General features: G+C 43.1%; 1 protein-coding gene across 4 annotated transcripts in view; it reads left to right on the top strand.

The window, feature by feature from the left end:
* Positions 1–13,576, top strand: part of LOC139757902 (caspase-1-like) — a 103,354-nt gene that overhangs the window by 37,049 nt on the left and 52,729 nt on the right. For all 4 annotated transcript variants that reach the window (XM_071678845.1, XM_071678847.1, XM_071678846.1 and 1 more), the window contains exon 4: positions 1,185–1,302. In XM_071678845.1, the coding sequence (XP_071534946.1) occupies positions 1,185–1,302 (118 nt within the window). The remainder of the gene's footprint in view (positions 1–1,184; positions 1,303–13,576) is intronic.

Raw genomic sequence — 13,576 nt, 5'->3', positions numbered from 1 at the left:
TGAGTGAGGAAAGATTGACAAAGAGGATATATGTGTCAGAGGTGGAGGGAACGAGAAGTGGGAGACCAAACTGGAGGTGGAAAGATGGAGTGAAAAATATTTTGAATGATTGAGGCCTGAGCATGCAGGAGGGTGAAAGGCGTGCAAGGAATAGAGTGAATTGGAGCGATGTGGTATACTAGGGTCGACGTGCTGTCAATGGATTGAACCAGGGCATGTAAAGCATCTGGGGTAAACCATGGAAAGTTCTGTGGGGCCTGGATGTGGTAAGGGGGCTGTGGTTTCGGTGCATTATTACATGACAGCTTAAGACTGAGTGTGAACAAATGTGGCCTTTGTTGTCTTTTTCTAGCGCTACCTCGCGCACATGAGGGGGGAGGGGGTTGATATTTCATGTGTGGCAGGGTGGCAATGTGAATGATTAAAGGCAGACAGTATGAGTTATGTACATGTGTATATATGTATATGTCTGTGTGTGTATATATATGTATATGTTGAGATGTATAGGTATGTATATTTTCGTGTGTGGACGTGTATGTATATACATGTGTATGTGGGTGGGTTGGGCCATTCTTTTGTCTGTTTCCTTGTGCTACCTCGCTAACACGGGAGACAGCGACAAAGGAAAATAAATAAATAGATAAATAATATGTATGTGTATATGAGTGGATGGGCCATTTTTTGTCTATTTCCTGATGCTACCTTGATGACATGGGAAATGGCAATCAAGTATAATAAATAAATAAACATACATCAAGCAAGACATGTAAGGGAAAGGGGGAGCAGGTGAGAAAAATGTCGTTTGTCAACACGTCAAGTCGTGAGCACATCATACTAACCCTAACACCATGGCAAAAATCTCATTGTTGGTACTTTATACCTAGGAAGAACGACTTTCCATTCTAGGTAATGAGATTCAACGATTCATGTGTCAAGGAACTTACTACTGCATTATCACTATTATTTTTTGCACAAAAACACTTTCACCTTATGCAATCACTCACTGTGAAACAAAGTTCACATTTCAAGCTGACGACTAAATGCAAATCTGAACATTTCCATAAATTTTTGAGTGGATGGGCACAACAGCCTAAAATATTGTCCAACTCCAGTGTGCAAGCTTGTTAATTACCTGTACTTACATATAATGTCTTGATGTCCATTTTTTCTTCACTTCCATGTAGTCGGCCTAATGCTGTCATGCCAGTAAGTTACCTCTCGAGGAGTTATAATATGGAACACAAGCATAGGGGTCTGGCTCTTATCTTCGTACATGACCGCTTTTCACTGGGAGGACCTCCTGTAAGTACCATATTTCTGTTTTTTATAATGCATAAGAAACTGTACACAATACTGAAATAAAATATAAATAACTTATGAGGACCTGGGTCTTTAATCTCATGAACTCCTTCTTCCCATAACAAATAAAAGATGAAGAGAAATTCACAAAATATCTTTTGCGGAAGGTCTTAAGAGTATATTATGGTGTGGGAGGTAAGCTGCTAGAAGCAGTGAGAAGGTTTTATCAAGGGGGGAAGGCATGTCCATGAGTAGGAAGAAAGGAGAGTGAGTGGTTCCCAGTAAAGTTCAGTCTACTGCAGTGGTGTGTGATGTCCCCCGTGGTTGTTTGATTTGTTTATGGATGGGATGATTAGGGAGGTAAACGCAAAAGTTTTGGAGAGGGGCGAGTATGCAGTCTGTTGGGGACGACAGGGCCTGGGAAATGAGTCAGTTGTTCACTGATGATACAGCACTGGTAGCTGATTCAAGTGAGAAACTGCAGAAGTTGGTGACTGAGTTTGGAAAAGTGTGTGAAAGGAGAAAGTTGAGAACAAATGTGAATAAGAGCAAGGTTATCATGTTCAGCAGGGCTGAGGGACAAGTTAGTTGGGATGTAAGCTTGAATGGAGAAAAATTGGAGGAAGTGAAGTATTTTAGATAACTGGGAATGGACTTAGCAGTGAATGGAACCATGGAAGTGGAATTGAGTCATAGGGTGGGGAAGGGGGCGAAGGTTTTGGGAGTGATGAAGAATGTGTGGAAAGAGAGAACTTTATCACGGAGAGCAAAAATGAGTATCTTCAAAGGAATAGTAGTTCCAACAATATTATATGGTTGCGAGGAATAAGGTTGCACAAAGGAAGGTGGATGTGTTGGGAAAAAAATGTCAGGACAATATTGGGTGTGAGGTGGTTTGATCAAGTAAGTAATGAAAGAGTAAAAGAGATGTGTGGTAATAAAAAGAATATGGTTGAGAGAGCAGAAGAGGGTGTGTTGAAATGGTTTGGACACATGGAAAGAATGAGTGATGAAAGGTTGACAAAGAGGATAAATGTGTCAGAGGTAGAGGGAACAAGGAGAAGTGGGAGACCAAAGTGGAGATGGAAGGATGGAGTGAAAAAGGTTTTAAGCGATTGGGGCCTGAACATGCAGGAGAGTGAGAGGTGTCCTAGGATTAAGAGAACTGGAACAGTGTGGTATACCAGGGTCTACGTGCTGTCAGTGGACTGAACCTGGGCATGTGAAATATCTGGGGTAAACCATGGAAAAGTCTGTGGAGCCTGGATGAGGATAAAGGGTTTTGCTTTCAGTGCATTATACATGACAGCTAAAGAGTGAGTGTGAACAAATCTAATCTGTTTTTGTCTGTTTTCCTGGTGCTACCTTACTAACGCAGGGGGTGATGATGCTGTTTCCTGTGTGATGGCATGGCCCTGAGAATGGATGAAAGCAAGCAAGTATGAATATGTACATGTGTATATGTCTGTGTATGTATATATCTTTTTTTTTTTTTTTTTTTTTGCCACTGTCTCCAGCGTTTGCGAGGTAGCGCAAGGAAACAGACGAAAGAAATGGCCCAACCCATCCCCATACACATGTATATACATACACGTCCACACACGCAAATATACATACCTACACAGCTTTCCATGGTTTACCCCAGACGCTTCACATGCCCTGATTCAATCCACTGACAGCACATCAACCCCGGTATACCACATCATTCCAATTCACTCTATTCCTTGCCCGCCTTTCACCCTCCTGCATGTTCAGGCCCCGATCACTCAAAATCTTTTTCACTCCATCTTTCCACCTCCAATTTGGTCTCCCACTTCTCCTCGTTCCCTCCACCTCCAACCCATATATCCTTTTGGTCAATCTTTCCTCACTCATTCTCTCCATGTGCCCAAACCATTTCAAAACACCCTCTTCTGCTCTCTCAACCACGCTCTTTTTATTTCCACACATCTCTCTTACCCTTACATTACTTACTCGATCAAACCACCTCACACCACACATTGTCCTCAAGCATCTCATTTCCAGCACATCCACCCTCCTGCGCACAACTCTATCCATAGCCCACGCCTCGCAACCATACAACATTGTTGGAACCACTATTCCTTCAAACATACCCATTTTTGCTTTCCGAGATAATGTTCTCGACTTCCACATATTCTTCAAGGCTCCCAGGATTTTCGCCCCCTCCCCCACCCTATGATTCACTTCCGCTTCCATGGTTCCATCCGCTGCCAGATCCACTCCCAGATATTTAAAACACTTTACTTCCTCCAGTTTTTCTCCATTCAAACTTACCTCCCAATTGACTTGACCCTCAACCCTACTGTACCTAATAATCTTGCTCTTATTTACATTTACTCTTAACTTTCTTCTTTCACACACTTTACCAAACTCAGTCACCAGCTTCTGCAGTTTCTCACATGAATCAGCCACCAGCGCTGTATCATCAGCGAACAACAACTGCCTCACTTCCCAAGCTCTCTCATCTACAACAGACTTCATTCTTGCCCCTTTCCAAAACTCTTGCATTCACCTCCCTAACAACCCCATCCATAAACAAATTAAACAACCATGGAGACATCACACATCCCTGCCGCAAACCTACATTCACTGGGAACCAATCACTTTCCTCTCTTCCTACACGTACACATGCCTTACATCCTCGATAAAAACTTTTCACTGCTTCCAACAACTTGCCACCCACACCATATATTCTTAATACCTTCCACAGAGCATCTCTATCAACTCTATCATATGCCTTCTCCAGATCCATAAATGCTACATACAAACCCATTTGCTTTTCTAAGTATTTCTCACATACATTCTTCAGAGCAAATATATATATATATATATATATATATATATATTTTTTTTTTTTCATACTATTCGCCATTTCCCGCATTTGCGAGTTAGCGTTAAGAACAGAGGACTGGGCCTTAGAGGGAATATCCTCACCTGGCCCCCTTCTCTGTTCCTTCTTTTGGAAAATAAAAAAAAAAAACGAGAGGGGAGGATTTCCAGCCACCCACTCCCTCCCCTTTTAGTTGCCTTCTACGACACGCAGGGAATACGTGGGAAGTATTCTTTCTCCCCTACCCCCAGGGATAGGGGATATATATTATATATTATTATTTTTTTTTTTTTATACTTTGTCGCTGTCTCCCGCGTTTGCGAGGTAGCGCAAGGAAACAGACGAAAGAAATGGCCCAAACCCCCCCCCCCCATACACATGTATATACATACGTCCACACACGCAAATATACATACCTACACAGCTTTCCATGGTTTACCCCAGACGCTTCACATGCCTTGATTCAATCCACTGACAGCACGTCAACCCCGGTATACCACATCGCTCCAATTCAATCTATTCCTTGCCCTCCTTTCACCCTCCTGCATGTTCAGGCCCCGATCACTCAAAATCTTTTTCACTCCATCTTTCCACCTCCAATTTGGTCTCCCTCTTCTCCTCGTTCCCTCCACCTCCGACACATATATCCTCTTGGTCAATCTTTCCTCACTCATTCTCTCCATGTGCCCAAACCACTTCAAAACACCCTCTTCTGCTCTCTCAACCACGCTCTTTTATTTCCACACATCTCTCTTACCCTTACGTTACTCACTCGATCAAACCACCTCACACCACACATTGTCCTCAAACATCTCATTTCCAGCACATCCATCCTCCTGCGCACAACTCTATCCATAGCCCACGCCTCGCAACCATACAACATTGTTGGAACCACTATTCCTTCAAACATACCCATTTTTGCTTTCCGAGATAATGTTCTCGACTTCCACACATTCTTCAAGGCCCCCAGGATTTTCGCCCCCTCCCCCACCCTATGATCCACTTCCGCTTCCATGGTTCCATCCGCTGCCAGATCCACTCCCAGATATCTAAAACACTTCACTTCCTCCAGTTTTTCTCCATTCAAACTCACCTCCCAATTGACTTGACCCTCAACCCTACTGTACCTAATAACCTTGCTCTTATTCACATTTACTCTTAACTTTCTTCTTCCACACACTTTTCCAAACTCAGTCACCAGCTTCTGCAGTTTCTCACATGAATCAGCCACCAGCGCTGTATCATCAGCGAACAACAACTGACTCACTTCCCAAGCTCTCTCATCCCCAACAGACTTCATACTTGCCCCTCTTTCCAAAACTCTTGCATTTACCTCCCTAACAACCCTATCCATAAACAAATTAAACAACCATGGAGACATCACACACCCCTGCCGCAAACCTACATTCACTGAGAACCAATCACTTTCCTCTCTTCCTACACGTACACATGCCTTACATCCTCGATAAAAACTTTTCACTGCTTCTAACAACTTTCCTCCCACACCATATATTCTTAATACCTTCCACAGAGCATCTCTATCAACTCTATCATATGCCTTCTCCAGATCCATAAATGCTACATACAAATCCATTTGCTTTTCTAAGTATTTCTCACATACTTTCTTCAAAGCAAACACCTGATCCACACATCCTCTACCACTTCTGAAACCACACTGCTCTTCCCCAATCTGATGCTCTGTACATGCCTTCACCCTCTCAATCAATACCCTCCCATATAATTTACCAGGAATACTCAACAAACTTATACCTCTGTAATTTGAGCACTCACTCTTATCCCCTTTGCCTTTGTACAATGGCACTATGCACGCATTCCGCCAATCCTCAGGCACCTCACCATGAGTCATACATACATTAAATAACCTTATCAACCAGTCAACAATACAGTCACCCCCTTTTTTAATAAATTCCACTGCAATACCATCCAAACCTGCTGCCTTGCTGGCTTTCATCTTCCGCAAAGCTTTCACTACCTCTTCTCTGTTTACCAAATCATTTTCCCTAACCCTCTCACTTTGCACACCACCTCGACCAAAACACCCTATATCTGCCACTCTATCATCAAACACATTCAACAAACCTTCAAAATACTCACTCCATCTCCTTCTCACATCACCACTACTTGTTATCACCTCCCCATTTGCGCCCTTCACTGAAGTTCCCATTTGCTCCCTTGTCTTACACACTTTATTTACCTCCTTCCAGAACATCTTTTTATTCTCCCTAAAATTTAATGATACTCTCTCACCCCAACTCTCATTTGCCCTTTTTTTCACCTCTTGCACCTTTCTCTTGACCTCCTGTCTCTTTCTTTTATACATCTCCCACTCAATTGCATTTTTTCCCTGCAAAAATCGTCCAAATGCCTCTCTCTTCTCTTTCACTGATACTCTTACTTCTTCATCCCACCACTCACTACCCTTTCTAATCAACCCACCTCCCACTCTTCTCATGCCACAAGCATCTTTTGCGCAATCCATCACTGATTCCCTAAATACATCCCATTCCTCCCCCACTCCCCTTGCTTCCATTGTTCTCACCTTTTTCCATTCTGTACTCAGTCTCTCCTGGTACTTCCTCACACAGGTCTCCTTCTCAAGCTCACTTACTCTCACCACCCTCTTCACCCCAACATTCACTCTTCTTTTCTGAAAACCCATACAAATCTTCACCTTAGCCTCCACAAGATAATGATCAGACATCCCTCCAGTTGCACCTCTCAGCACATTAACATCCAAAAGTCTCTCTTTCGCACGCCTGTCAATTAACACGTAATCCAATAACGCTCTCTGGCCATCTCTCCTACTTACATAAGTATACTTATGTATATCTCGCTTTTTAAACCAGGTATTCCCAATCATCAGCCCTTTTTCAGCACATAAATCTACAAGCTCTTCACCATTTCCATTTACAACACTGAACACCCCATGTATACCAATTATTCCCTCAACTGCCACATTACTCACCTTTGCATTCAAATCACCCATCACTATAACCCAGTCTCGTGCATCAAAACCACTAACACACTCATTCAGCTGCTCCCAATATTATTATTATTATTATTATTATTATTATTATTATTATTTTGCTTTGTCGCTGTCTCCTGTGTTAGCGAGGTAGCGCAAGGAAACAGATGAAAGAATGGCCCAACCCACATACATACACATGTATATACATACACTTCCACACACGCAAATATACATACCTATACACCTCAACGTATACATATATATATATACACAGACATATACATATATACACATGTACACAATTCATACTGTCTGCCTGTATTCATTCCCATCGCCACCCCGCCACACATGTAATAACAACCTGCTCCCCCCTCATGTGCGTGAGGTAGCGCTAGGAAAACAACAAAGGCCCCATTCGTTCACACTCAGTCTCAAGCTGTCATGTAATAATGCACCGAAACCACAGCTCCCTTTCCACACCCAGGCCCCACACAACTTTCCATGGTTTACCCCAGACGCTTCACATGCCCTGGTTCAATCCATTGACAGCACGTCGACCCCGGTATACCACATCATTCCAATTCACTCTATTCCTTGCACGTCTTTCACCCTCCTGCATGTTCAGGCCGCGATTACTCAAAATCTTTTTCACTCCATCTTTCCACCTTCAATTAGGTTTCCCACTTCTCGTTCCCTCCACCTCAGACACATATATCCTCTTGGTCAATCTTTCCTCACTCATTCTCTCCATGTGACCAAACCATTTCAAAACACCCTCTTCTGCTCTCTCAACCACACTCTTTTTATTACCACACATCTCTCTTACCCTTACATTACTTACTCAATCAAACCACCTCACACCACATATTGTCCTCAAACATCTCATTTCCAGCACATCCACTCTCCTGTGCACAACTCTATCCATAGCCCACGCCTCGCAACCATACAACATTGTTGGAACCACTATTCCTTCAAACGTACCCATTTTTGCTTTCTGAGATAATGTTCTCGACTTCCACACATTCTCCAGGGCTCCTAGAATTTTTGCCCCCTCCCTCACCCTATGATTCACTTCCGCTTCCATGGTTCCATCCGCTGCCACATCAACTCCCAGATATCTAAAACACTTCACTTCCTCCAGTTTTTCTCCATTCAAACTTAACTCCCAACTGACTTGACCCTCAACCCTACTGTACCTAATAACCTTGCTCTTATTCACATTTACTCTCAACTTTCTTCTTTCACACACTTTAACAAACTCAGTCACCAGCTTCTGCAGTTTCTCAAATGAATCAGCCACCAGCGCTGTATCATCAGCGAACAACAACTGACTCACTTCCCAAGCTCTCTCATCCCCAACAGACTTCATACTTGCCCCTCTTTCCAAAACTCTTGCATTTATCTCCCTAACAACCCCATCCATAAACAAATTAAACAACCATGGAGACATCAGACACCCCTGCCGCAAACCTACATTCACTGAGAACCAACCACTTTCCTCTCTTCCTACACGTACACATGCCTTACATCCTCAATAAAAACTTTTCACTGCTTCTAACAACTTGCCTCCCACACCATATATTCTTAATACCTTCCACAGAGCACCTCTATCAACTCTATCATATGCCTTCTCCAGATCCATAAATGCTACATACAAATCCATTTGCTTTTCACCAGGGTGTTCAGTGTTGTAAATGGAAATGGTGAAGAGCTTGTAGATTTATGTGCTGATTGCAGATTTATTTATTTATTTTGCTTTGTCGCTGTCTCCCGCGTTTGCAAGGTAGCGCAAGGAAACAGACGAAAGAAATGGCCCAACCCACCCCCATACACAATGTATATACATACACGTCCACGCACGCAAATATACATACCTATGCATCTCAATGTACACATATATATACACACACAGACACATACATATATACCCATGCACACAATTCACACTGTCTGCCTTTATTCATTCCCATCACCACCTCGCCACACATGGAATACCATCCCCCTCCCCCCTCATGTGTGCGAGGTAGCACTGGGAAAAGACAACAAAGGCCCCATTCGTTCACACTCAGTCTCTAGCTGTCATGCAATAATGCCCGAAACCACAGCTCCCTTTCCACATCCAGGCCCCACACAACTTTCCATGGTTTACCCCAGACGCTTCACATGCCCTGATTTAATCCACTGCCAGCACGTCAACCCCGGTATACCACATCGATCCAATTCACTCTATTCCTTGCCCTCCTTTCACTCTCCTGCATGTTCTTCACTCTGGTGAAGAGCTTGTAGATTTATGTGCTGAAAAAGGACTGGTGATTGGGAATACCTGGTTTAAAAAGAGAGATATACATAAGTATACGTAAGTAGGAGAGATGGCCAGAGAGCGTTATTGGATTACGTGTTAATTGATAGGCGTGCGAAGGAGAGACTTTTGGATGTTAATGTGCTGAGAGGTGCAACTGGAGGGATGTCTGATCATTATCTTGTAGAGGCGAAGGTGAAGATTTGTAGAGGTTTTCAGAAAGGAAGAGAGAATGTTGGGGTGAAGAGAGTGGGGAGAGTAAGTGAGCTTGGGAAGGAGACTTGTGTGAGGAAGTACCAGGAGAGACTGAGTACAGAATGGAAAAAGATGAGAACAAAGGAGGTAAGGGGAGTGGGGGAGGAATGGGATGTATTTAGGGAAGCAGTGATGGCTTCCGCAAAAGATGCTTGTGGCATGAGAAGCGTGGGAGGTGGGCAGATTAGAAAGGGTAGTGAGTGGTGGGATGAAGAAGTAAGGTTATTAGTGAAAGAGAAGAGAGAGGTATTTGGACGATTTTTGCAGGGAAATAATGCAAATGAGTGGGAAATGTATAAAAGAAAGAGGCTGGAGGTCAAGAGAATGGTGCAAGAGGTGAAAAAGAGGGCAAATGAGAGTTGGGATGAGAGAGTATCATTATATTTTAGGGAGAATAAAAAGATGTTTTGGAAGGAGGTAAATAAAGTGTGTAGGGCAAGGGAACAAATGGGAACTTCAGTGAAGGGGGCTAATGGGGAGGTGATAACAAGTACTGGTGATGTGAGAAGGAGATGGAGTGAGTGTTTTGAAGGTTTGTTGAATGTGTTTGATGATAGAGTGGCAGATATAGGGTGTTTTGGTCGAGGTGGTGTGCAAAGTGAGAGGGTTAGGGAAAATGATTTGGTAAACAAAGAAGAGGTAGTAAAAGCTTTGCGGAAGATGAAAGCTGGCAAGGCAGCGGGTTTCGATGGTATTGCAGTGGAATTCATTAAAAAAGGGGTGACTGTATTGCTGATTGGTTGGTAAGGTTATTTAATGTATGTATGATTCATGGTGAGGTGCCTGAGGATTGGCGGAATGCTTGTATAGTGCCATTGTACAAAGGCAAAGGGGACAAAGGTGAGTGCTCAAATTACTGAGGTATAAGTTCGTTGTGAGTCAGTTGTTGTTCACTGATGATACAGCGCTGGTGGCTGATTCAGGTGAGAAACTACAGAAGCTGGTGGCTGATTCAGGTGAGAAACTACAGAAGCTGGTGGCTGATTCAGGTGAGAAACTACAGAAGCTGGTGGCTGATTCTGGTGAGAAACTACAGAAGCTGGTGACTGAGTTTGGTAAAGCGTGTGAAAGAAGAAAGCTGGGAGTAAATGTGAATAACAGCAAGGTTATTTGGGAAGTGAGTCAGTAATTGTTCGCTGATGATATAGCCCTGCTGGCTGATTTGTGTGAGAAATGGCGGAAGCTGGTGACTGAGTTTGGTAAAGTGTGTGAATGAAGAAAGCTTAGAGTAAATGTGAATAAGAGCAAGGTTATTAGGTACAGAAGGGTTGAGGGGCAAGTCAATTGAGAGGTAAGTTTGAATGGAAAAACTGGAGGAAGTGAAGTGTTTTAGATATCTGGGAGTGGATTTGGCAGTGGATGGAACCATGGAAGCGGAAGTGAATCATAGGGTGGGGAGGGGGCGAAAGTTCTGGGAGCGTTGAAGAATGTGTGGAAGTCGAGAACATTATCTCGGAAAGCAAAAATGGGTATGTTTGAAGGAATAGTGGTTCCAACAATGTTATATGGTTGTGAAGTGTGGGCTATGGATAGAGGGCAAATGAGAGTTGGGTGAGAAAGTATCTTGAAATTTTAGGGAGAATAAGATGTTTTGGAAGGAGGTAAATAAAGTGCGTAAGACAAGAGAACAAATGGGAACATCATTGAAGGGGGCTAATGGGGAGGTAATAACAAGTAGTAGTGAATTGAGAAGGAGATGGCGTGAGTATTTTGAAGGTATGTTGAATGTGTCTGATGATACAGTGGCAGATATAGAGTGTTTTGGTCGAGGTGGTGTGCGAAGTGAGAGGGTCAGGGAGAATGGTTTCGTAAACAGAGAAGAGGTAGTAAAAGCTTTGCAGATGATGAAAGCTGGCAAGGCAGTGGGTTTGGATGGTATTGCAGTGGAATTTATTAAAAAAGGGGGTGACTGTGTTGTTGACTGGTTGGTGAGGATATTCAATGTATGTATGGTTCATGGTGAAGTGCCTGAGGATTGGCGGAATACATGCATAGTGCCATGGTACAAAGGCAAAGGGGATAAAGGTGAATGTTCAAATTACAGAGGTATAAGTTTGTTGAGTATTCCTGGTAAATTATATGGAAGGGTATTGACTGAGAGGGTGAAGGCATGAACAGAGCATCAGATTGGGGAAGAGCAATGTGGTTTCAGAAGTGGTAGAGGATGTGTGGATCAGGTGTTTGCTTTGAAGAATGTGAGAAATACTAAGAAAAACAAATGGATTTGTATGTAACATTTATGGATCTGGAGAAGGCATATGATAGAGTTGATAAAGATGCTCTGTGGAAGGTATTAAGAATATATGGTGTGGGAAGCAAGTTGTTAGAAGCAGTGAAAAGTTTTTATCAAAGATGTAAGGTATGTGTACGAGTAAGAAGAGAGGAAAGTGGTTGGTTTTCAGTGAATGTCGGTTTGTGGCAGGGGTGCATGATGTCTCCATGGTTGTTTAATTTGTTTATGGATGGGGTTGTTAGTGAGGTGAATGTAAGAGTTTTGGAGAGAGGGGCAAGTATGCAGTCTGTTGTGGATGAGAGAGCTTGGGAAGTGAGTCAGTTGTTGTTCGCTGATGATACAGCACTGGTTGCTGATTCAGGTGAGAAACTGCAGAAGCTGGTGACTGAGTTTGGTAAAGTGTGTGAAAGAAGAAAGTTGAGAGTAAATGTGAATAAGAGTATGGTTATTAGGTACAGTAGTGTTGAGGGTCAAGTCAATTGGGAGGTAAGTTTGAATGGAGAAAAACTGGAGGAAGTGAAGTGTTTTAGATACCTGGGAGTGGATTTGGCAGCAGATGGAACCATGGAAGTGGAAGTGAATCATAGGGTGGTGGAGGGGGCGAAAATTCTGGGAGCCTTGAAGAATGTGTGTAAGTTGAGAACATTATCTCGGAAAGCAAAAATGGGTATGTTTGAAGGAATAGTGGTTCCAACAATGTTGTATGGTTGCGAGGTGTGGGCTATGGATAGAGTTGTGTGGAGGAGGGTGGATGTGCTGGAAATGAGATGTTTGAGGACAATATGTGGTGTGAGGTGGTTTGATCGAGTAAGTAATAATAGGGTAAGAGAGATGTGTGGTAATAAAAAGAGTGTGGTTGAGAGAGCAGAAGAGGGTGTTTTGAAATGGTTTGGTCACATGGAAAGAATGAGTGAGGAAAGATTGACAAAGAGGATATATGTGTCAGAGGTGGAGGGAACGAGGAGAAGTGGGAGACCAAATTGGAGGTGGAAAGATGGAGTGAAAAAGATTTTGAGTGATCGGGGCCTGAACATGCAGGAGGCTGAAAGGCATTCAAGGAATAGAGTGAATTGGAACGATGTGGTATGCCGGGGTCGACATGCTGTCAATGGATTGAACCATACCCTCCCTTGCACCTTTCTCTTGACCTCTTGCCTCTTTCTTTTATACTGCAGAAGTTTGGTAAAGTGTGTAAAAGATGAAAGCTGAGAGTAAATGTGAATAAGAGTAAGTTCATTAGGTTTGGTAGGGTTGAGGCAGAAGCACATTGGGAATTAAGTTTCAATGGAGAAAAACTGGAGGAAGTGATGTGTTTTAGATATCTGGGAGTGGATTTGGCAGCGTATGGAACCATTGTAGCAGAAGTGAGTCACAGGGTGGGGGATGGGGCGAAGGTTCTGAGAGTGTTGAAGAATGTGTAGAAGGCAAGAACATTATCTCGGAAAGCAAAACTCTGTATGTTTGAAGGAATAATTGTTCCAACAATGTTATATGGTTGCGAGGCATGGGCTATAGAGAAGTTTGTGCGGAGGAGGGTGGATGTGTTGGAAATGAGATGTTTCAGGACAATATGTGGTGTGAGGTGGTTTGATCGAGTAAGTAATGAAAGGGTAAGAGAGATGTGTGGTAATAAAGAGTGTGGTTGAGAGA

This window comes from Panulirus ornatus, chromosome 28 (genome assembly GCF_036320965.1).
Source record: "Panulirus ornatus isolate Po-2019 chromosome 28, ASM3632096v1, whole genome shotgun sequence".
In the NCBI taxonomy this organism is placed as follows: domain Eukaryota; kingdom Metazoa; phylum Arthropoda; class Malacostraca; order Decapoda; family Palinuridae; genus Panulirus; species Panulirus ornatus.
The sequence above is the reverse complement of the archived record's forward strand: the minus strand, read 5'-3'. Positions and strand labels throughout refer to the sequence as shown.